This window comes from Falco rusticolus, chromosome 9, assembly GCF_015220075.1.
Source record: "Falco rusticolus isolate bFalRus1 chromosome 9, bFalRus1.pri, whole genome shotgun sequence".
Taxonomy (NCBI): domain Eukaryota; kingdom Metazoa; phylum Chordata; class Aves; order Falconiformes; family Falconidae; genus Falco; species Falco rusticolus.
In genome coordinates, this window is record NC_051195.1 from 40,505,014 (window position 1) to 40,527,953 (window position 22,940).

Genomic DNA, 22,940 nt, shown 5'->3' on the forward strand with positions numbered 1-22,940 from the left:
TTGCTCTATCTCTACTTTTTGCTTATTCATAAAGGAATGTCATAATCCACAAGGCCTCATGTGATGAATAAAAAAACCCGATAAATAACAGCTGGAATTATTAACACCTGTCTTCTGAAAAGTGAGATCATGAAAAGCTAAGTGCCTTTGCATACAGAAAAAGAAAGCAGACAGAGAAGGAAAATGCAAATTAAAAATTAAAACCTTTATTCTGTTAAAGTGTCCAGTCTTACAAGTCTTTCAGAGAAAACAATAGCAGCCTTCAGTGCTGAAGGTGGAGGTGCCGTTGATCAGCTGCCCAAACAATCCCACGCACAAAGTGAATGTCATGATTCAAAATGTTACATCAAGTCACAGGTCTCAGATGCCAAACCACAGCCCTGCTCATGCATTTACAAAATGGGAGTGAACAATGTTTAAGCCGAGTAGTGTCTTACTTAAATGGACACATTTGTCAGCTGTAAAATATGACTCGCGTTCATTAGCCCCCTTCTCATTAAGTCTCCTCTAGAAAAATTTCCCCCATTGTTCAATAAAATTCCTTTAAAGGAGACCAAGGAGGAAGAAGGGAAGGGTAACTCCAGAAATCCTGAATTAAGCCTTTTTTTGTGGGAACTCACACAACATTCACCTTTGCTGTTGGGGTCCAGCAATTCAAGTACAGCTACTTTTCAAACAGGATTTTGGAAATTAGATTTCTGGAGGATTTCATGCTGCCGAAGCAGTATGAATATTAACCTACCAGTACAGCCAGAGGGATGGAGGGGGAAAGGTCCAAGTCAAACAATTTCTTGCCCAGTTCCAGTTCTGCTTCATGCACTATTAGAATGCAGGTAGGCCAGAACACTCAACTCTGTTTTGGCACGTGCTTAGTGTAACTACAGGATCCACTGTGTGGCCAGACAGTACGGAATTTTTTTTCCTTTTAAAATGCAATAAGGAAAAAAAGTTAAGTTTAAGCAATAGTTTTAGTCTTTAGCATTCACACAGCCTTATCTTAGGTAACATTTCAGAGTAGATGACTCTACTGTTTATGGTATGACAGTATTGTTTGTCATTGAGAAGTCATGCCAGGAGTTAAGAAATCTCTCTGTGGTTGAAAGAAAAAGAATCAGAGGGAACAGTGGGCTTCAGGCACAGACTATTAAAAATACGCTCAAAGGAGCAAGTGCCTCTGAAGAAGTTACATTAATGTATCTCTAGAGAAGGCGCAGCCATTAATGAGAAAAAAAAGTTACCCCTGAAGGGGAACTAAAAAATTTTTTTTTTTAAAATCGAATGTCAGTCCCTTTCCAAAGCAGAAAAAAGTTAAGGAAACAACATCACAGCTGCTGAATTGATAATATTTGAAACTTTTTTCCGTACACCTCATCCTTGGCAAAGGATATGTTATTGTTCTCAAAATTCCTAGAATCGTTTGTTAGAGAGGAAAATAAAAAGGGGGACCTCAGTGTGGTTCAGCAATGGGAAGCCACTTAGCACTATTTATGGTAATGAACACTAAAAATTTAATTAAGATTGAGCTAAATGGAGCATATAAATGGTTATAAGAAAAAATAAAAAATGAGGTAGGATATGATCAGGAAGTGACAATTAATACCAAAGAATACCACATCATGAAAGCTACCTGTAACAGCTATTTAACCATTCAGACTGGCAGAGTAAATGCCAGCTGCTGAATTAACTGGGGACCAAATAATAAAAATCAGAAAATAATCTTAAACAAAGAACAACTTCAGCTAACATTCCAGTGCATAGTTTGAGATACAGCAATATTTAACAGCCTTGGTATTCCTTGCCTTTCAGCTGGTTCAAAATAATTAGCTGCAAGTTACTACTTTTTGGGGTATTTAGCAGGAAAGGTAGTATTCCATTTTACTAACCTTCCGTCCTAGCATGAAATGAGCACGTTTCTCAGGGGTGATCTACAGGGGCTCCAAGAACCCATTCATCTTAGAAGTGTTAAGGAAACACTTGGTTTTAATTCAAGTCGTTGTATGGTTTAGCAGCTAGTAATCTGGTTTGCAACTACTAGACTGCTTTGAAAAGCCTGCCAGGAGAACAAGACACTGACCAGACTGTTGATTGTCTGCTTAAGTTGAACTCATTTCTCTGCATGCATAGATCAGTGCTGGAAATAAAACCCCTAAACTTCAGTTTGATGAAAACTTAAAGGAAAAAATATAATATACTGTGATTGAATACTTGCAAATGAGGAAGGATTGTTGGTGTAAGCTCATCCCTCAGACCGAGCAATCCAGGCAAGTATGGGAAGTGGATGACTCACTCTGCTGTGGGTTGAGTTTTGCAGCAGTCCTGAGCAGTAAACATGTTCAGGACCTCATGGTTTAAACCCTGTCCTTGACGTTTTAAAGCTTCTTCCATTTCATCAGACAAGACTGATACTTGGGAATCAGTATCTATTTGAGGGAAGATCAAGGAGCACATATCAGGAGTAAATAGTACATATTGCTGCCTTCCAGAATGGCATTGTATTTTTGTGCCACCTGTGCTTCTGGTGTAAGAAGTTACTAGACCGCTCACCCCAATTTTGCTACATAGTAAGGTATCTCAAGCCCTAGCAGCCACACCAAAAAAAAAAAAAATCAAGCTTGGAATATTGTAAGAGCAGCAAAAAGCTAAGTTCTCATGCACAATCAATACTGGCCTCTCTTACAATTGCTTTGTAGACTTCAGGCATAGAGCAGTCTCTACTCAGCAAGCAGCGAGAGTATAACTGTTATTGCATCAGAAGTCTCTCACCTCCAGCAGAACAGCCTATCGCCCACTTGTCCTAGGGACTCAGCACTAAGATACATGGCAGTTCAGGAGGCCTGCAAGCTTCTAGAAGCACTGTAGCACACTTTCAGGAGCTGCTTATAGAAACTGTTAACCTAGCTGTGTAAAGTTTGGTTTGTATAACTAAGACCACACCTGGAATCAAGAGTCCAAGCACTCATCTACAATCTACACATATGGAAGAAGTGTCTCTGCTCCTGTAAGCTAGGTGAAAGTCCTGCGAGGTGCTTTAGCCCTTTCAGCCCTTCCTAGTCTAAAACACATGTGTTGGGGACCAGTTATTCAGTGACCTTGAATACAAAACATGAGTTCAAACCTCTGTTCTGTAGCCATTACTCTCCAGCACTAACTTTTGGCACAAAAGGGGGAAAAAAAGAAAAAAAAAAAAAAAAAGAAAAAAAAAGGTTTCCTTCACCATCCAAACAGCCCCCACATCCCCCACAACGAAAACAGTATTACTGTAGCTAAGCCTGAAGCCATTCCTGCTTTACTTAAGAAGCATTAAGCCCACCTAGCAACTTCTGTCCTCTCTGTTGATCCAAAAGGCTCATGTAAATAGGAGGAGTGTGATCCACTAAGCATCAGCACTTCCCCATCCGCTCAGCAGTGGCCCCAACTCTAACACAATTTCAAGACCCTGTTAGAAACAAGAAGAGCTTTTAATGCCTTGCCTCCCACATAAAGAGATTTAATTATATTATTCCCTGGCCTGTTTAAACTTTTCATAATGAAAGGACTCAGGGAGGCAGAATTTATACCTTTCTTAAAACCAGTTTTATAAACAGATCTCCTGGATTTTAATGTAGCTTTATTTAAGCATCTGAACATAACAAATCCAGAGCCCAGTTAACATTGTTCATTGTTTCAGCACGTTTAGTGTATATATATATATATATATATTACATCTGATGAAGAAAGCCCCAGCGTGCCTTATCACCCCCGCATCCAAGGGATCACCACAATTTGCTAAGCCAGGGCACGCACTGGCAGCTTGACAGGAACCACTCTGGAGATGGCTGCAGCTCCCTCCTGTACATATGGGAAGCCTCCAAACTTCTCATGCCTCAGCGTGCAGCACTCCACCTTGGAGCCAACCTGTTGATCTGATGCAGAGATTTATAACCAGGACCTGCAGGTCCATGACCCTCCTCTTCCTTCTGACAGAAAAGAGCAGATTTAGGGTATATTGTAGGCACACCTTAACCACTCCACCTCAAGGACATGATTATCAGTAGTTGTTACAAGTTATCTACCTCTGCCAATGCAGAAGGTTGCGGTTGTTCGGTCAGATACCAAACAGGTCAGACTTCTTTCAATAAAGACTGCTCTGTCCCAGGGATCTAGACGAGCTCAGTCCATGAGGATTCTCATACTGCTCCTTAACACTGAGGGAATGAAAAAGGGGAGAAGTAGGAGGACATGTTTCTTTTCCAGCACCAGGTTCAATCAGCATTAGCCTCTTATTTAGGTCCAGAGATGTAATGGGACCTGACAGCTGTTGAGGAGGACAAGAGAAAAGAACAATCAAGCAGCTCTGTAGACTGCGTTCAGGAAAAACAGTGGCAAAGCATCTAACAACTTGGGGTGGGGGGCAGAGGTGCAGAGAAAACACAGGTGTTCCTCTTCAGTAACACCACCAACCCCAGGACAGACCCTGACACACTGGCCAGCTGTATGTTCATATTTGATATGTGATAAAATACCTAGAATTTTAAAGTAGCTTAAAAACTTTAAAAGTCAGATCCTGAAGCAACTTGATGCTTCTGGGAGAGTAGATTAAACAGTCCAACTGCTTTTTACCCAGATCTTCTCCCACTTGCACTATAACCATCCATTTCAGAACAGACTAAACCCCTGGAATTAGGTCAGTCAGTGGCCCTAGCGCATCAGCTGGAAAAGGATGCTACATGATCTACTCATCAGCACAAGTGACTTGAAACTGTTAAAATAGTGCAATCTTAAATGATTAGATAAGGGTTTGGGGAGTTTGGTTCCTTCTCCAGTGGCAGAGGAGAAGATGTGGAGTGCAAAGGGGAAAGACAATTAGTAAAAAAAAAAATAATCCTGCATTCAAGCTGATGTCCAAAGTAAGTTTATCCCCCAAATCCTAATGCCAGCATATAGATAAAACCAGCTGTCTGTATCCTATCCTACCCCACCACAGGGCCGCGCTGACTGAACCTCTTGAGTCAGAGGGGAACAACAGTACCAGGTGTGACAGAGATGGAGGTTCAAGAGGTTTCCTAGTCTCTTGATCTTTGCTTGCAGGACACCGGACACTCTCAGTCCCTGACACATATAAGCCCCATTTGGAGCAATGCCAGTAATCCCCACATTTTGTTTTCTGCTCCATTCAAAGGTCATTTCTTCTCATCAGCACCATCCACCTCACCCCACTGCCTGTCCAGAACAGCAACACCTCTTATTCCCACTGGCCCTTGCTCAGAGGCCAACTAATCTGTCTCGATCTTCATCCTGATCCCAAGCTTCCCCCATCCTGCATCTGAGGCAAGAAGCCACCTCAGAGTCATGTTTGTTCAGGGACTCCTTGGCTAGTCTGGTAGTGATTGGAGAAGAGAACAGGGAGGATCTGGGGAAAAGGGGACTGGAATGGCCTTTTGTTTCCTTCTAGTTGGTCAGAGGCTTTTCCCTTTTTTCAGGGGTTCAAGCTTGCTCTTTGTCTGCCCTCCACAGCCGCTCTTTGACTTCCAAGGGCAGCGTGTTGAACAGGTCCTCCTCTACCACAAGCCCACTGCGTTTCAGCAGAGGACATTCTCCCAGCTCCACAGGCAGGCACTCCAAGCGGTTCCCTCGTAGCTCTATTTGTGACAGATTTGTCAGCTCTCCAACCCGGGATGGGAGCGACTGCAGCACATTGTTTCCCAGGTTCAAGGTTCTCAGCTTCCTGCACTGGAATAGCTCTGGTGGGAGACTCTCAATCTGAAAAAAGAAACCAATCGCAGACAAAGTCACCAGCAAACATGGACACATGCTCATAAGAGACCAACAAGCCCAAACAATGCTTCAGGGTTTACAGAGCACCCATTTTCAAATCACCCACTTCTCTCCTGCCTTCCACAAGGACTGTCCCAAAGTAACAGTCACTACACCATGACTGTATGGATTCCTCTTTCAGGCACTGCAGTTAGCTACAAGAAATCACCAATGATGGTGGATAATAGCAGAAGACATCACCAAGGACAGGATTAAAGGACCAGAAACCTGCACACAGCTGGCCTATACTGTCACATGTTCCCATCAGCATCAGCTGCTTTCCATCCCAAACCCTTTGTACCGTCACTGGATCACAGCTCCTTTGCTTTAAGTAGCCATTGTACAACTGGTATCATACTGAACACCACGCACACTGGATTTAGTCAGGACTCCTAGTTTTGCTGTAGTGAGAACAGAGGATACATGGGTACACTCTCTGGGCCCTGAGAACTGGAACTATTCTTCCATAATTTCTGTAGGGCTTTCAAATGTTGCAAAAACTTTCTAGGCTGCAAAGTGCAGAGCTGGTGAGTGTGGGGTTGGGTATTTTTGACAGTGCCAAAATGCAACAAAAAATCCAAAGCCACCAGCTGTTAGCTTTACCACCACCACCTTCTTGCATCCATGAGTCACTAATTTAATAAGGCTTATTTCCATTAAAGCCTTTTAATAGTCCAGTCCTCCCAAAGAATTTCTAGGAAAACAGTATGGCCAAGGTTTAACACCAGGCTATGAACTAAACGTAGCAGCTCTGTATTCTTCCCTTAATTCAAAGTCTCACTTTGAGGACGACCATTCATCTTTAAATGCAACCATGTCCTTTTTAAAACTTAAATTATGCATGATATCATTCATGGCTAAATTAGACTAATTGGTTCTGAATGACATGGAATCCAAGGAAAATCCAAGATGAGACTAGACCAATTAAAGATAGTTCAATTCAGTCATTGTTACTAGTACTGTTGAGTGTTTTGCAAACAGCAACATGCAATCAAATTAATACAAACTCTTGAAAGTGTTATTTAACAGACAAGTATTGGTTTAGGAAGGAAGCAGTGTGCTATAATACAGCCTGCTTCCCAGAATGGTACACTAGTACCAGCCAGCTCCAGAAGTCTCTGTTTGCTATGACTGCTGAGCTAGGAGAGGACACTTGAGAATTCCTGGCCTTGGGAAATGCCAGCCTACCAGTCCTTGTGTTTCTTGCTGTCACTGTCTACTGTAACCTACCAGGCTGTCAGAGCCCCAGGGTAATCGCGGCCTTGCCCAGGCACCTGCAGAGAATACAAACAGCTGCAGAGGATAGACAGCTGTTTCACTGGCTCCTCACCACCTTTTGCTTCAGAACACACCAGAGCAAGGCTGCTCTAGCCTTCCTGTTGCATTAGCAGTTAGTTGTTGCATTGGTTGTTCCCCCCCGCCCCCCATCAAAATAGGTGGTACCACACAGTGCTGCAGAAAACAGAGCTGCCTCTTAACTCCTTTTCATCCAAGAGATGCTCCACTCCAAGACTGCAGAGGACACTGCAGATTAACCCTCAGGAAGCTGCGTGAAGAAAATTGCCAGAAGACAAACAGTACAGAATTATCCAAGTTCTGAACAGCAGCTTAGAAGCCTTTAAGAGTTCCTCATCTTTGGGTTAATGCCATCCCTCAGAAACTGCCCGTATCAGCCCCACTGACAAATGCCAAATATCTTGGCTTTTAACTTAATAGGAAATGTTGTGTGCATACATCATGAAGTTTACCAGAGCTTAAGACACCCATACAAACAGATGCACAGCCATTCAGGCCAGTTAGTGCTGGGAAAACAGCTACTAAACTGGAATAGCTGAATAGCTGCTGCTTGCCTGCTGTTACTATTCAGTGGTACAACACAGACTTGAACTTTCAGACACCAACTTCAAACTGCTGGCTGGAGTTTGAGGAACCCTGTGTAATACTGAACTGCAATAGCAATTAAACACTTGATTTGAGTGCACTTCCCCCATGAAAAGCCAAACCATACTGCTCCAGAACAATTCTACTGCATGTTCCCAGAAGAACCCAGAAGCCACTAATTAGATCTGTCTGCAATTTGTAGTTATGTTAGAGCCTTTTGCAACTGCAGGTGGTAATAAATTCCAAGAGAAAAAGAGCCTCCCAGGAATTTGCAGACAGAATGAATGACTCCAACAAGTCACTGAGCTCAGCACATCAGCCTGTGCAGTCCCAGGCTGATCTTCGTGGTACATGGTAAATGAAGTTTCCTTACTCCCAAACACAGGAACAAAGACTGAGGAAAACACATGGGTAAGGTTTTTTAGGTAAATAAATGTCCTCCAACACAAGCCAAGAAACAACTGATGGTAATCAGGCAGCACAGCACTCAGTTATCCCCTCTAACTTGCCCTGCACTTAAACAGTTAAGACTTAGACTTAACCTATCCGGGATTACATAAGAAACCCCACAGCCATCGTGCGGAGGCATAGCAAGGTGCCATCTTATTCACTCCCCTCAAAGTCAAGGAATTGCCACAGTTCACGCTTTCACATCTAACCAACTGCCAGTTGATATGACCTGGTTTACTTCGCTCTGCCCTCAGTAAGGACACTGCAGAGGATTGCTTTGTTCTCTCCAAAGTTGCCTTTGTGGAATGAGACAGTGCATTTTAGAGCGAGAGCTTAAGAACCGTTTTTCTTAAGTCTGTCCATATCCAACTCCTCACAAAAAGCACAGGCTTACAAGATCAAACTATGGAGTATCTCCTGGAAATGCAAAGTACTGTAAGCCACACACATACATGCTTTAGACTGCTGCTGCCATAGTGCATGTACGTGTCTGAAGTACATAGGCTGAAGTGCCTAGTTCTAAATTAAGACTACAGTTTCTCAGATCTCCATTTTAAGCCCCAAACTGATGTCCGATCTGGAGACTACAAGCTTCCAACTTGTTTCAGCAGAGAAACAGCTGACAAGCAGGATCTCTAACCAGCCTCCAACTGGCACTTAGAAGCAGTTTCACTGCTAAGACAGTAAATGCTATAGAACAAGGGCTGGGCAAAGAAAGGCTTGCCCCAGAGTTACTTGCAATCTTGCCTTAGATAAAACCCTCCGAGAGAAACAAATGCTTGAGAATTTAAAAAGAAAGGTAGTGCTAGGAGTATGCCACACACCATTGTAGCATGTTTAATCACACAGAAAACACACTGCCAGAGCTACTTCTACTCACACAGAAGGCTCAAGTCCTTGCTCACTTACCCTGTTGGCTGTCACAGCTAGATTCTGCAGGTTTTGAAGAAGTCCAATGTCTGGTGGTATGGAAGTCAAGTTGTTGTGGCTGAGATCCAAATACCGAAGTTTTCGGCAATAGAAGAGCTGGGTAGGGATCTTTTCTATCTTGTTACGATTCAGGTAAAGGCGTTCTAAATTGGTTAGGTTGCCTATTTGCATGGGGATGTAGGCAATGTGGTTGTACCACAATTTAAGGCAAGTGAGACGATGTAAGTGCTGAAAGCTGATGATTTCCTCAATGGTCTTTAGGTTATTGTCCTTCAGGTCTATCTCCTGCAGATTGTGGAGACTAAAGATAGAGTGAGGAATGCGTTCCAAGTCACAACGGATCAGCTCAAGCTCTGTCAAGTTGACCATTTTCTTAAGGCTGTTGAGAACAATAAGCTTGGTGCCCTCATTGTTGATTGAAAGCTTCTGAAGATGCACACCAACATCTGTCACAACCTGTGGCAGCTTGGTGAGGTTACTCTTCAACCTCAACACCTTCAGCCTCTTCAGCTCCCTCAACCCATCTATCACAATGTACCGGTTGTTTTCAGCACTCAAATTCCCTGTCAGGTGAAGCTCCTCTAGTGTCTTCAGGCTATAAATCCAAAGAGGAATCTCCTTGATGTCTGTGAACTTGATGTGCAGAGATTTCAAATTCTCCCTCAAAAAGGCAAGGGCTGGAGCCTCAATTTTGGCAGCTGTGTGGTAAAGCCACAGTTCTTTAAGGCTGGTGAGCTGAGCAATGCTTGGGGGAATAGTGACATCGGGGATAAGCTCCAGCTTCAAGACCTCCAGCTCAATGAGGTCAAAGACTGTATCAGGTATGCCACTCAACATGAAAAGATGCAATTCTAGCTTATCCTGGGAGTTCTTGGTGATCCTCTGGCGCAGCTTCTCCAAAGTCCATTCATTGTTGAGGTTCAGCTGCCGCAGCTTGTTCTCACTCACCTCTGACAGAAAGACAGCAAAGCGCTTGGAGTAGAGCGGGTCATACTGATCAATCAGATGGAGCATAAAAGCAAAGTCGTTTTTCACATCAGGAATGTCACTGTAACTGCTCTCCTCCCTGATGGACTCAAAGGAGTATTTCTTGAGTGATCGCCTCAACATCCACCAGAGTGTGTACATGCAGATCAAGCCATAGAATATCACCAAACTGATATAGAAAGACGCCAAGATTTTGAAGAGAGTGGCCAAAGGATGAGCGCAGCGGTACATCCTGTAGCCAGTCAAGCTCTCAATATCCACTTTACAGTCAACATCAAACGTTATGTTGTTGACATAGTAAACAGTATAGCAGATTATCAGAATGAACTTGATCACTTTGATGATTGTCTGTCTCATGTACAGACGATAAACTATATCTCCCTCTTCCACATGCGTGCGGAACTTCTTCACTTTCTCAAAGAGTGCTTTGGCCTGTTCACCTTCCTTTTTGTCCAAGACACCAGTCTCAGACCGGTCCACAATCCCTTGCTCAATTCGAGACTTTGTTCTCTGCAGCATGGGAACAGTGGCTTCCACATCCTCACTGACTGTGGAGGATTTCTTGTCCATGGAGCCATTCATTTTTCCAAATGCTGGCTTGGTATCACTCTCTTCCACCACTGTCTCAGATAACGCCCTTGTTGTCCATGGGGAGTCAAAACACTTAAGCAAAATAGACACAAAATGTTCCAGCTTGGAGCTGGTCCTTGGGAATTTGAACCAGAAGTTGCTACAAGCCAGGAAAATGAGAGTATGTAGCAGCACCAGATAAGGGAAATACTTGGCAAACCAGTGAAGACGGTTCTCATAACACACCGCATCCACATAGTTATACTGGTGCCGGTCCAAATCATATCTGATCCCTGTAGGTCCTGTATCAGTGGAGGGAACAAGACTAGAGTTATAGTAGGTACGCTCTGGGGTTGTGGCTGTCCAGCCTCTGACTGAGTCATTGCAAGAGTCTTTGGTAACCCATTTACAGGGCAAACAAATCATTTTGTCCTGGGTGACCTGAAGCGTCCCTCCAAACACTGCAATCATCAGCATCACTATAGAAATGTAGTCTGTGAAGACATCCCACCATGGCTTCAGGATACGGTATGCTGGCTGAGTGTCAGCAAAGTAGCGCAATTCAGTGACTGGAATCATGATTCACCTGAAAGGAAACCAGAAGCAAGCATTACGAGCTTAAACTGTTTTGTTCTGCTTTTCAAGAGGGCACCAGGAAACTCATGTTAAGCACTGGCACAGCAAGACTGGAATTAGCCAAGACCCAGTTTCAAGTCACATGGAAACAAATGAATGAGGCTTCCTGTGAGTAATTTGCTACAGCTGAGGCCGCAAAGTTAGTTTGCTGCTGTCTTCCCTGGCAGATAAATTCTCACACATGAAACACCACAACTGGTACTTACCATTAGCAGGCTCCGGGGCAAGACATTCACACTTGAAGCTCAAAAGGACAGACTACTGTGGCCAGACCAGTATTTGGAAGTTTACTGGTTTATGTAGGGATTTTATTTCAGGGATTAAATGAGTTTGTCAGCACTGCTAATCCATGCACAGAGTACAGTTATCATAATTTTGTTCCCGTTTTTACAGAGCTAGAAAATAACAATTCTGCATTTGTGTGGTTCTGGAACCGCAGGCGCAAGGAAGAGGATTTATGTACAATACAGTTATATTTCTTAGAACCACTTCACTGATGCAACTCAACATCACATTAATAAAGCAAGCTGGAAAAACAAATATTCTTTGTTTTGGACAAAAAAGTTGCCTGATACCACAGTCTTTCCTTCCACATCAAGTAGTTTTGGCTTCCCCCCTTTGCATTAATTCTCCAAGGAAAGATTAGTTACTTGCCCTCTGAGAGATTCGGGACTAAGATCCTGTAACAGCTGCTCTTTGCCTTATTTACTTCAGAAGTAGAGGACGGGGAGACATACTTAAAAGAAGCATTCATTTCCCTGCCCAACCACTCCCACCTAGAGTTCATCTCAGCTGGGATTTAAGTGTCACAAAGGAAATCAAAAGGTTCTGGGAAGCAGAGGCCTTATGGCCACACTCGTTCTGTCCTTCAGACTTCCAGATGAAACTTCAAGCACATTCTTCAACAAGCCATAGAAAGCCCGGAAGCCTGACTGATCCATGGATAACTGAGCTCACAGGCAACACAAGGAAAGAACAAGAAGTCATTGTAACTTGTTCTAATGACAGTGGAAAAGCAGTAATATCACACCATGCTTGCTAGCAAAGTTCAGGAGTAGGACAAGCACTAATCTTTCATTTTGAAAGTTACATGAATTCAACTGTAAAGAAGGAAAGCAAAAATTCAGCTGTGTTTCTCCAACCCATAAGATATGATTTGCACAGTCTCAACCAGTCCCACGGGGCTGCAGGGTCAATAGCAGGTTTCCATATGCCACTGGCCAGGAAAAAGCCTTCTTGGACAAGTGGGGTGCCCACACCACCTACTCTGGTAGAATTAAAGTTTGTATTTAAATTCCAGCACAAAACTGCAAAGGAATCCCTTCCTAATGAACTCAAAAAGCACCACATCCCCTAGAGACACTAAATACAGAACTCTATTCCCTGGTTTGCTGCTTACAACAATAGATGGTAAAATGCCAGCTTTGACTTAGTGCTACTTTGGGAAGGCTGCAAGATTGAAAGATGACAGCCATCCCTGAGGAACTGTTTGTCCTTCTGCCCATCCAGTTCCAATACTACATCAGTCCATCCCAAGAGACAGACTGGTAACTCTACACACTATTTTATTAGTGGGGAATTTTGAGAGACAAAATGACAATACCTGTTCTAGAAGTTCAGTAAAACAAGGCAGAACAGCAAAATCTATTCATTTATCAGCCACTAAGCTCATGCAGTCCTGGCACAGGATGCAGAAACAAGAGATGAAAATAGCCACCTACAGCACTGTCAGAAGAAATGAACATCCTGTTAAGCTGCAGAGCACTAGCAAAGTGCCTGGCATGCCTCTGCAGAATCGACTGCATTGAGCAGATCAGAGCAAGACAATTACACATTCACAAGGAGAGAGAACAAGCAAAACTGAACCTGTGAACAGCACCTGAGCAGCCAGAATCAGAGGAGCGACAAGGTGTTCAGAGCCCCCCTGCAGTCCTGTTGCCAGCCTCCTGCAAGGCTCTAAAGGTAATTCAGCCACGCCTCAGCTTCCTTCTCCCCGAGGTGGATGTACTCAGAGAAGAGAGTCCATTTGCAAGATACATTTGAGAAGAGCTGTCTGTGCCTACTACAGAAACACTAACTCTAGGATAAAACAGGGTACAGAAGTTTTCTTTACACCCCCTGCACTCCAGAACACCTAAAACGAAGCCAGCAGTTAAACAGCTCCCTGAAATCAATTCCTGGCGATGTATGCCACCTCAGTTTGTCTACATAAACAAGAAAATTAAAAGTCAAAACCCATTTCATATTTGTCTTTTCTGCAGGAGAATCTATACCTCTGACAGAGACCCTTAATCACTACTGACAGAAGCCTTATACTATCCCAGGCCCTTTACCCATCCATTCCCTCCCTCTTCAGAAGCAAGAAAACAGGGTATATACCCAATTCTTTTTCATGCTTTTCTTGTTTGGTTGGGGTTTTTTTAGGACCCCTACTTCGCCAGGCTAGGAAAGCAGGACAATTCACAGAGAAACTAGGAAGCTCAGCTGTTAAAAGGTCTGAGAGCCAGGGCAGGACCACAAAAGAACACACATGTCCTCTCTGTCACCCTCTGCATCCCCTTCACTGTAATCAGACTGCACGAGCAGAGTCCTGCACTTCTACAGTCCAAGCAGAAAACCTGGAAAGCTTTGCAAAAGGGAAACATCTAAAGCTACTGCATTTATCTGCTAGAACAGTAAACTTTGACTTCTGAAATCCAACTACGCTTGTAGGTAAACACAGCTTCGGCTCTGCCAGACTCATTAACTGGGGCAGAGGGGCTTCAAGATCCAGAGGTCTCACTACACACCACCCTAAGGCTCCATGAGACTCTAGTTGCAGTCTTCCAGCAAGTACACACTTTTTAAACACTTGCCAGATGCAATGGAAAGCTTTTGCTGTGACTTCTTCTAAGAGATAACACAAATGCTACCATACCATTCATTGCTCTCCATAAATGCTGTGTAAAACACTATTCCTCCTATTTTCAGCAGCATGCAGTGAAAACATCAATATTGTCCATAAAAGAACTGCTCCCTATTTAAACAACTCCTTACTCATCCTACCCCACACCAAGATTAAAAAAAAATTATCTCTTTCCTCCTCTTGCCTAGATACCACTCCTCTCTCCAAAGATCTTTCCTCCTCCCTCCAGTACTCCATCACTCTTGGTAGGAAAACTGAAAACTTTTGAAGGAATTGACAGGCCTTTCATAGTTACCTCTAGTAGGCTTATGAAATAGGGAAGATGTCCTATTGGGTCTCACGGCATTTGCAGACTTGACTTGTAGTGCTGGATTGCTAGTTTTGCCCAATCCAGGAAATGCCTAACTTCTCACAAGAAATTAACCTTAAGCCCACTTTGATTTGTATCTCAGGATAGCTAGGAAGGAAGCAAGCCAACAAGAAACTAGCACAGCAGGCGCTCTAGTTCTATTTACCAGTTACATGGGGTACAAGATTTCCCTTTACATTGTGCACCTACAAGACAACTACAAAAAAAAAAGAATCATCTGATTGTTCCATAATAGTTATTACAGCTCAGTGGCAGCAATTAACCCCCAGTAGGGTGGAGCAGGAAATCTCCTGCCTTCCAGTAACAATGACAGGGTCACTGGAAGAAGACAAGGGCATTCATAGCAAGTCCCCACTCCTCCTGGCAGCAGTGGAGACCCTGTTCAAGTCCCAGAAAAACAATAAAGCTAGAGGCCACCTTTACAGAAGCTGGAATTTGCCATGTCTTGTCTAATCTTACTCTCAGCATCTGCAGTGAAAGGGAAAATTGCCCACCAAAAACTTGAGAAAGTGGGAAAGATTCATCCCTCATCACCCAGAATGTATGCAATCCACTTCTAGTTCCTGAAAGACGGCTCTGCATCAAGAAGCAAATGCCATCTTTATTTTGTGGACTCCATTTTGTAATCATTTTAGAATGCGATTCTTGCTGCAACACTGTCCTTTCTGGATTAGGGCAAGCAGTTTTGCTGCTGGGGTCAATGACAACAGCAGGCTAACTCCAAGAAGTCAGATTTCAGGAGCCAATCTCTGTCACCTGATGCTCCCTTGTGCAGCAGAATTCCTCCCATAAGGACTGTGATTCAGACCACTACACAGAAAACAAGCAGGTAGCTGGAACACAGACTCTCACAACAAGTACACAGGCAGCAGAACAGAATGATTTACATGGAGGATATTATTCTGGTGTAAGACTAGAAACAATGCTTGCATTAAAACAGCTGGCCAAAAATAAAGTTACCTCCTTTGTGATCAAGACCAGACCAAACTCCACAGGACCAGTAGGCAGACTGCAGTGATTTCAAGCTTCTGCTCTTTCCAGGAGTTGAACTCCAGCATGCTTTGTCAGCAGGAAAGTGTCTACTGTGAAGAAGCTTCATTTGTGAAGTCACTTCTGTCATGTAGCCTCACTGAAGGCTGAGCAAAGAACACACGAACTGAGTGAAGGATTTTATAGACAGGAACAGACATAACCGGAAAGAAGCACTGCATCAGAGCAGTCTTGGTGAAAAAGGATCCGAGCTCCTTCATACACACCTCAAGTTGCAGAACTTTCCAGCTGGAGCTCAGAAACAGGTAATTTGCTAACAGCATAGTTAACTCTGCCACATGGAAGGCATCAATACAGAGATTTTGAATGAGTGCTTTATTCAAGTTTAAACGCAAGCTGGTTTCACTAAACTCTCACATGCTGCTAGGTCACAACATCTCTGCCTGAACTTCTGTCAACTTATCAGAACCATAAGGAAGTAATTATTCCAAGGGTATAATTAAGTAGGCAGGCTTTAGGTATTTAACACTGAGGGAGAAAAAAATGTATTTTATGTCTCAGATGTGTTTCAGCTTTTGCATTCCACAGCACCTTCCCAGCTACCACAGTCCCTGAGCAGTCCCTCACTCCCTGCCCCCCAAGAAATTACTTTAGCTTTGAGGGTTTCAGCTGCACCAAAGCAGCACTACAGTTCATATCCAACACAGAATCAATCCAGCAAAGTTTATAGCAGCAACATCTGAGATTGTACAGGGAAAGATCTGTATGCTAAAGCCTCATTATCACAAAGCAGGATCAATCCAGCCTGAACACATACACTCTTGAAATCTTTGCACATTCCACCTTTAGGTACTACATACCCCTTCAGTGCCTGCAGATTCACCTGGATCCAAGTTTGCATCCCACCATGGACTCCTTTTGCCAGAGAACCATCCCTGCCTCAGCCTGCTGGGCACCTACCTACTACGCTGCAGCACAGCCTCACCATTAATGCTGAACAGGCTGATACGACAGAAGAAACAGCAGTTTCAGACTTACATAACCAGCCTGCCAAACCTACCCAGACTTCAGCCAACCATAAGCATCACCAAGTACTAATCCTATGTTTTACTAGACACACCTGGAGCAGAAACATAATCACTCATGTTAGAAGAACAGGGACATTCTGAGCACACCACACCTAAATAGTAAAACCAGTCAGAAACAAGATTAAACATATCTGGCTGACAGACATACCATAAAGCAGCACGTACCTTATGAGATAAAGGCTGACAGAGCTGCGAGCATGAAGGCTTTCCACAAACACCAGGACCTCTGCGATTTTTAACAAGTCCAAGCTATTAACAGAGCAACTGCTGTAGGAGCAAACATCCTCTGATCTGGGCAATTCCTCTATCCAAAATCATCCAATCTAAACACGCTAAAACTGACTTACTGTTGGCAGACACCTGGCCGAGCAGTGCTTGAAATTCCTGCCTGCAACTGCTGCCCAGCATACCCAGCTTAGGACAAAGTGAACAGAAACAACATCACTGTTCTGTTTCACTGGCTAGTTTGTCAGCTTGACTCATCATTTGCTGAATACTTTATCCAGCCTCCTCTTTCCTCCCCCTTTCTGTTGGCCATTCTGTTACTAATGGAGCTACTGGCAAAACAGGAGTATGTGCAAGATCATGGCACGCAGAAGAATTTAAGTTTCTATCCCTTACGTCCAAGGCCTAACTGAAATCATGGAGGCTCTCCTCACCTTTAGTGGTGTGCAGCTTTCAAGTGAGGCAGTTTTAGGTAAGTAGACATGGATCCATTGTATGTTGGATTTTGCAACTCTTTAGTTTCCACTACACATATTCTTAATTCTCAGTGGATTTCCATCTAAGATCATGGACTGCAAAGCAGAAGTCAAGCACTGCTGACATGATTTCTTACCTCTCAGAAGCCCAGAGAAAGAGGGAGTTGTTCATGTGCTGACAGCATCAGAGGTAGATAAGGGAAAGGAAAACCTCAATGCTGTTAAGACTATAGCTTGATCATTGACAAGCTACAACATGTTACAGTAAGTTTGCGACAAAGCAGAGCTTCTCTCCCCAGCTTGCTGCTACCTGAAATCCTAAAGGGCATGAAACTGAACTCCTTGTTCAAAAACCAGGAAATGTAAGAGCTTTACTGGTCAGAAATGGGACTGGGAATCTCCCGACTGTCTCGTCCTCCATGCTTATTAGGCCTAGAATTAAAAGAAAAAGAAAAAAAAAAAAGGAGGCTGAAACAGAGCTGCTTTCAGGCACCCCTCAGAAAACCTTCCAAGCACAAGGACAGCCACATGATCAACTGGAAAAGTCCAAGACCTCAAACAGAACAACTCAAGTGATTTTGTCCTTTGCTGTTCAGAAATAAACAGCAGTGAAGACAGGTGCCAAAGCCCTGACCAACCATCATCCCTACATCAGGCCCTTTCTGCATTAGAAAAAAAAAAAATCCCTTATTCGGGACAAAATGTCTTCTGAGACAGACGAGCAAACACATGAAGTTTAAGAAGTCATTTATCATGTAGACTGACTAGTGGATAGAGTAGTGGAACAGCAGCTGCCAGAACTGACATTCTTCACTTGGTGAAACAGCCAGTGAACTCAACACTGAGAGCAAGGCAAGCTGGTGTTCACACAACCACCCAGCAGCCGTACAGAACATTCAGCCCCACCCAAGCCACAAGATAGTTCACTTCATCTTGCACTGACTGGGCCAGTGAAGGGGAACTTCACTGAAGCTCATGGAAAAGAATAATCGACCTACACTATGGATAGCACTATCTTTAAGCCACCCATTAGTTGACTCTTCCTGTCAGATGCAAGACTGACATCCTTTCCTTAACCATCTAGTGCAACAGCTCCCGTTTACCGTCACACAAGCAAGCCTGTCCTAACAAGTACAGGGATGAACATCTGCACTATCAGAACAATCCATGCTGGAGACCTGGCTTGGCCTGCTACATTTTCTGACTTCAGACAGCATTTTGCCCCAGCTGCATAGACTTAACAGTCTGAAGTTATCAGCATCACTGACACTTGGCGCAGGGACTGCATGTCAGTGTCACACAGCTATATACATTTAAGTACTATCAGATGGCTTCCAACAGTGATGCAAACCAGAGAAAAATGTCCACGTCAGCTTATAAATTTTGAATGTACACAGTCACAGGCTTCCTATACAAAATAAATTTTCTCTTTGCCATACAAAAAGATGCTTCAAGGACAGGGCACTGGAGCTTGTCTTGGGAAAGTACAACTGCCTTATTCCAACAGGACACTATGAAACGGTCCCTTGTACCAACTAATGCAAATGATTGAATTAATTCTGTTAGTAACTACTTAAGATAAACAGAGCAACACCATTAACTTGTAGCAACCAGAAGAAGCTTCAAGCACCTCATCAGCTGCAGAAGGAAGCTCTTCAACATTTAATTCCAGCATTGAGAAGAGTCATACAAGAGCAAGTAACCAACTGTTTTCAGCTAAAGAAATGTCAGACAGCGCAGAGCTTTGACATACCTAACAGATTAAGAAATCAAGACATTAGCATCTTGATTTCTTAAGTGTGTAAAAACTTTTAAGCAAGTATAATCTTAATTGATTGTTGACAGACTGTCACAACATGCACAAATCCATGGGTGTTGCCACAGCTGTTTTCAAGCTCAAAGAGATGAGTGAGTTAAGACTAAATAGGATGCAGATGAGAGCAAAGCAAGATAAAGAAGGCACCACCTATCAGCACAATAATATTCAGCCTCAGTCTGAGGAAAAAAAAAGTAGCAAGTACATATTCACCATACCCTATCAGCCTTGCCTTCAGGACCACAAGCTCCAAAACAGTGACTATGACTTCCCTCTCAGAACAATTTCTGACTGCATTAGTTAATTAACAAAGGACAGGGCGCTGAACCTTTCATCACCAAGATCTGATAAGACCAAGGGTCTGAAGGAGAACCTGTTAACTAGTCCAGTACACACCTTTACTGCACAAAGGTAGGCTGTGACTAGACAAGCAGCTTGCAAATTTGTCACAAAAGGAGCTTTGTGAATTGCCAATGTAATTTTATAGCAAGTGTTAACAATTCTCAGTACACGAGGAGAAGGAAGCACTATTATTTCAGCAGTGAGGTCAGGACTGAATAGCTTTTAGTTTCAAATACAGTTTCATAGCAGTAGGAGGGGCATGTATAATCCAGCTATATGAACTGGGTTTCAAGTTGCAATACAAGATACAGGCACCACATCAACTGCTGTGGTTGGAAAAGCTGCTTGGAAGCATTCAAGATATACTGAACAGTCTACATGCTTTTAAGAGCATTAGTGTGCACATCCTAAACTGAGGCTATTTTTAAAAACACTTAAAAAAACACACAAAGGAGGCTCACCACACTGCAGCTAAATATGTTAATTTTTTGTTATTACCAAAACAACAGCTATGCATATCCCTCCCCCTCCAATTAAGAAGCCCCACACAAAACTCCTAAACTTATCTGCTCTGTCCTCTACCACCTCTCACCTAACCATCACACCACCATTTTCCTAGACACCAGTTAGGCTCAATTTAACACCAGAAGTGTGTTTCACTTCCTATCCGAGTACTTTACTGAACAAAATCCTTTAGGATGTGAAAGAACCACATGAAGGCCTCTAATAAGCCTGTTTCAATCACACAGCAATAACTTATTAACTTAAGCAGTGGAGATCAAATATATGTTAAAAAAATAGTATCAGAGAATCCCAAACCACAGACCACCTTTCTGAATGCCTGCAGCACTTACTAGAACACAATCAACTAAGTATTCAGTAAGTCATCACTAGAAGGCTTCAGGCACTCCACATTTCAAACATGGAAACATCAGCTTTTAACATGTTTTCTGGCATACTTCAAGGAGATATTTATGCACTTTGTCTTTGATCTACACAAATAAAGTTAGGGTTTCCAAATACCACAAGAGGATTAGTACAAAAAACAAGTCAGTGAACTGCCAGAAAAGTAGACAAGTCTTAGGGGTACTTGTATCCTGGAAGCAACATACCACACATCCCACTGCTGAGAACACAACCAACCTGCAAAACATTTCTCATCTTGAAGATAAGCACAGAATTCTGCAATACCTTTCATCACCATCCTAGTGAAGCACCAAGGAAGCAGTGAGTTTCTTGCAATGAGTTTCTGCCATTGCCTAATTGACACCCACACGGGTGACAAGCCTGTGCAGTCCTAAGAGCTCACTGTGAAAAACTGCCTAGGAGATGCCTATACAGCAACACAAACATCCCCCCGCACCTACCAAACTGAACAGTTCTTGCTAATTCTCAGCTACGTTCCTTTTAGGAAGCGGTCACCAAACCATTTACTGGACAGCCTTCAAGTATTTACCATTTAGTGCATTGAGATGTCAGGGTTTATGTGGCCAGGAGTTCAATGTACAGGTGAATATATAACAGTTATATTCTACTTTGAACAATGCTCAGTTCTTTTTTCATTTGCAAGCTAAGGGCTCACAGAATTTAATTAGCATACCACCACTCCCCTCATATCACCCTCTGATCAACCACCTTTCCTCCTTATCTGTCACCTCATTACTGCCCTGTGCTTTGCAACTATGTTTAAGCAGTATCCTGGTTATTTTTTTGGTTTTACTTTACCACTCAAGAGCTGGCCTGTAGCCCTTACCCTGCAGCTGGGTTCTGCTATCTGCACTTTAGTTCTCTGTGCTGGAAGTAGATGACGTTCCTGCGTGCTGGATCCTGAGTGGGTGCTGAACCGTTGCATTCCCCACACGCCATGGGAACAGCTTCCCTGAAATTAAATGAAGATTATCAGCAAAGAAGAGAGGAATCAAGTTCACAGAGGGACCATGTCACATAAAAGCTTGGTAAAGCATACCTAAGAAGCAAGAAACAGCTCAGAGGGTCACTGGGAACCAGAAACACACACCCTGGTACCCAGAAAGATGGTAAGAGCTCTAAGAGCCCAGTAAAACTCTTAAGAGAAAGGAATCTTCAACAGAAATTACAAAAAAAGCAAGTGTTGCAGATCCAGCCAAAGGGGATGCTGAAGGTCAATATTATACCTAAGCCTAAACTGGTAGAGACCAGTTAACCTCCTGAATTTATTTTTTTTTCTTCAAATGGGAAAAAGGATCAATGACTTTACTACGTACTTTCTAGTCTGAGAAGCCTGATTTTTTTTTTAATGTTGCTATCAGGAGTATCTGAAAACGTAGATCACATTCCTAATCACTCTGGATTCAAGCACCTGTCCCCTTTCCTCTCAACACATATCTACCAACACGTATCTTTTTAAAGTGGCAGCAGTTTAGCACCACCAACAAAAATTACAACAGCTTTTTTTCCTTGCTTCCTGCATGTCAGCACGGGGCATGGGAAAACAGGCAAGGGAGTAGCCCCAAGCCCTGGGAGCTCTCCGGCGCGCCCAGCCCCCCCTCCGCAGGGGGCCTGCAGGCCGCAGAGGGCATCTGTCAGCAACCCGGAGAAATGAAGAGCCATCCCGGGGCGGGGGGAGCCACCCACGCCGGTGGACGCCCAAGACATTCCTGCCGGTTAGAGAGTTACCGGGAAAGCCGACAGGTTCCGAGGCGACCCCCTGACAGCCACAGCTACTCCAGTTTAGCTGCGGCAGACGGCTGCACAGGCAGCGCTCAGCGGGGAGGGCCGCCGGCCCGCTCCGTGCCGCCGCCCGGGCAGCGGCCCCCGGCCTTCAGCGCGCCCCGCCGCCCCGGCCCCAGGGCGGCCCGGACACCCCCCGTGAAGCATAAACCCACCCCGGCCAGCTTCCCGCGCCGCTGCCAGGCGGCTTCTCCCCCTCACCAGGGAGGCCAGGGCGGCCGCAGGGGAGCCCAGCGCACACAGAACGGCCCTACCTCGCCCCACAAACACGGGGGTCCCGGCCGCCCCCCCCCACCGACGTGCCCCAACCCCGGCCGCCTGACAGGGCAGGGGCGGCGGGGACACGGAAAAAGCGAATTACCACCGAGCCAGTCAGTAAACCTCGCCCGCCCGCCGCGAGCTGAGCGGCTCGGCACTCAGGCCCCACCTGCCGCTACCCTCCCCCTGAGCCGCACCCCCCACGGGAAGCGCGGCGTGAACCAGCCACCGACCAGCACCCACCTGGCCGACTCGACCCCCGCCCGCCCTCACGCCGGCTCCGGCTCCTTTTGTTCGCTCCTAACCGCACCGCGGCAGCCCCACCCCGGAACTGACCTCACCCGCGCGGCATGGCGGCCATCAGCCCGTCCCGCCGCCAGCCCCGAGTGAGGAGGGCGCCGCCATCTTGGGAGCAGGCATGATGGGAGGGGCGCGCCGCCATCTTTGTCCAGGGCGCGGTCGACGGGGGCGAGTGGGCGAGGTAGAATTGGGAAGCGGAAAATGAGGGTGGGGG

At 44.4% G+C, this 22,940-nt stretch overlaps 1 protein-coding gene across 6 annotated transcripts; it reads right to left on the minus strand.

The window, feature by feature from the left end:
- Positions 1–188: 188 nt before the first annotated feature.
- LRRC8A (leucine rich repeat containing 8 VRAC subunit A) lies at positions 189–22,863 on the minus strand. Of its 6 annotated transcripts, none has more exons than XR_005106299.1 (5): positions 22,670–22,769; positions 21,213–21,338; positions 9,034–11,197; positions 4,053–5,739; positions 189–3,956 (listed from the first exon to the last, which is right to left on the minus strand). XR_005106299.1 is itself a non-coding variant. In XM_037401139.1 (5 exons), the coding sequence occupies exons 4-5, from the start codon at positions 11,188–11,190 to the stop codon at positions 5,464–5,466; spliced, it is 2,433 nt and encodes an 810-aa protein (XP_037257036.1). In that variant the 5' UTR covers positions 11,191–11,197; positions 15,483–15,658; positions 21,213–21,338; positions 22,670–22,769; the 3' UTR covers positions 189–5,463. The 6 variants fall into 6 exon arrangements, 5 of the variants coding, with proteins under 5 accessions (XP_037257036.1, XP_037257033.1, XP_037257035.1 ...); XM_037401139.1 differs by adding an exon at positions 15,483–15,658 and having other exon boundaries at positions 189–5,739; XM_037401136.1 differs by having other exon boundaries at positions 189–5,739.
- Positions 22,864–22,940: the final 77 nt, after the last annotated feature.

Coding starts and splice junctions, on each gene's coding strand:
- LRRC8A (XM_037401136.1), bottom strand. CDS start 11,190: ATGATTCCAGTCACTGAATTGCGCTACTTTGCTGACACTCAGCCAGCA. Junction 5,740..9,033: donor TAGCTGTGACAGCCAACAGG/GTAAGTGAGCAA, acceptor TTCTTTTTTCAG/ATTGAGAGTCTCCCACCAGA.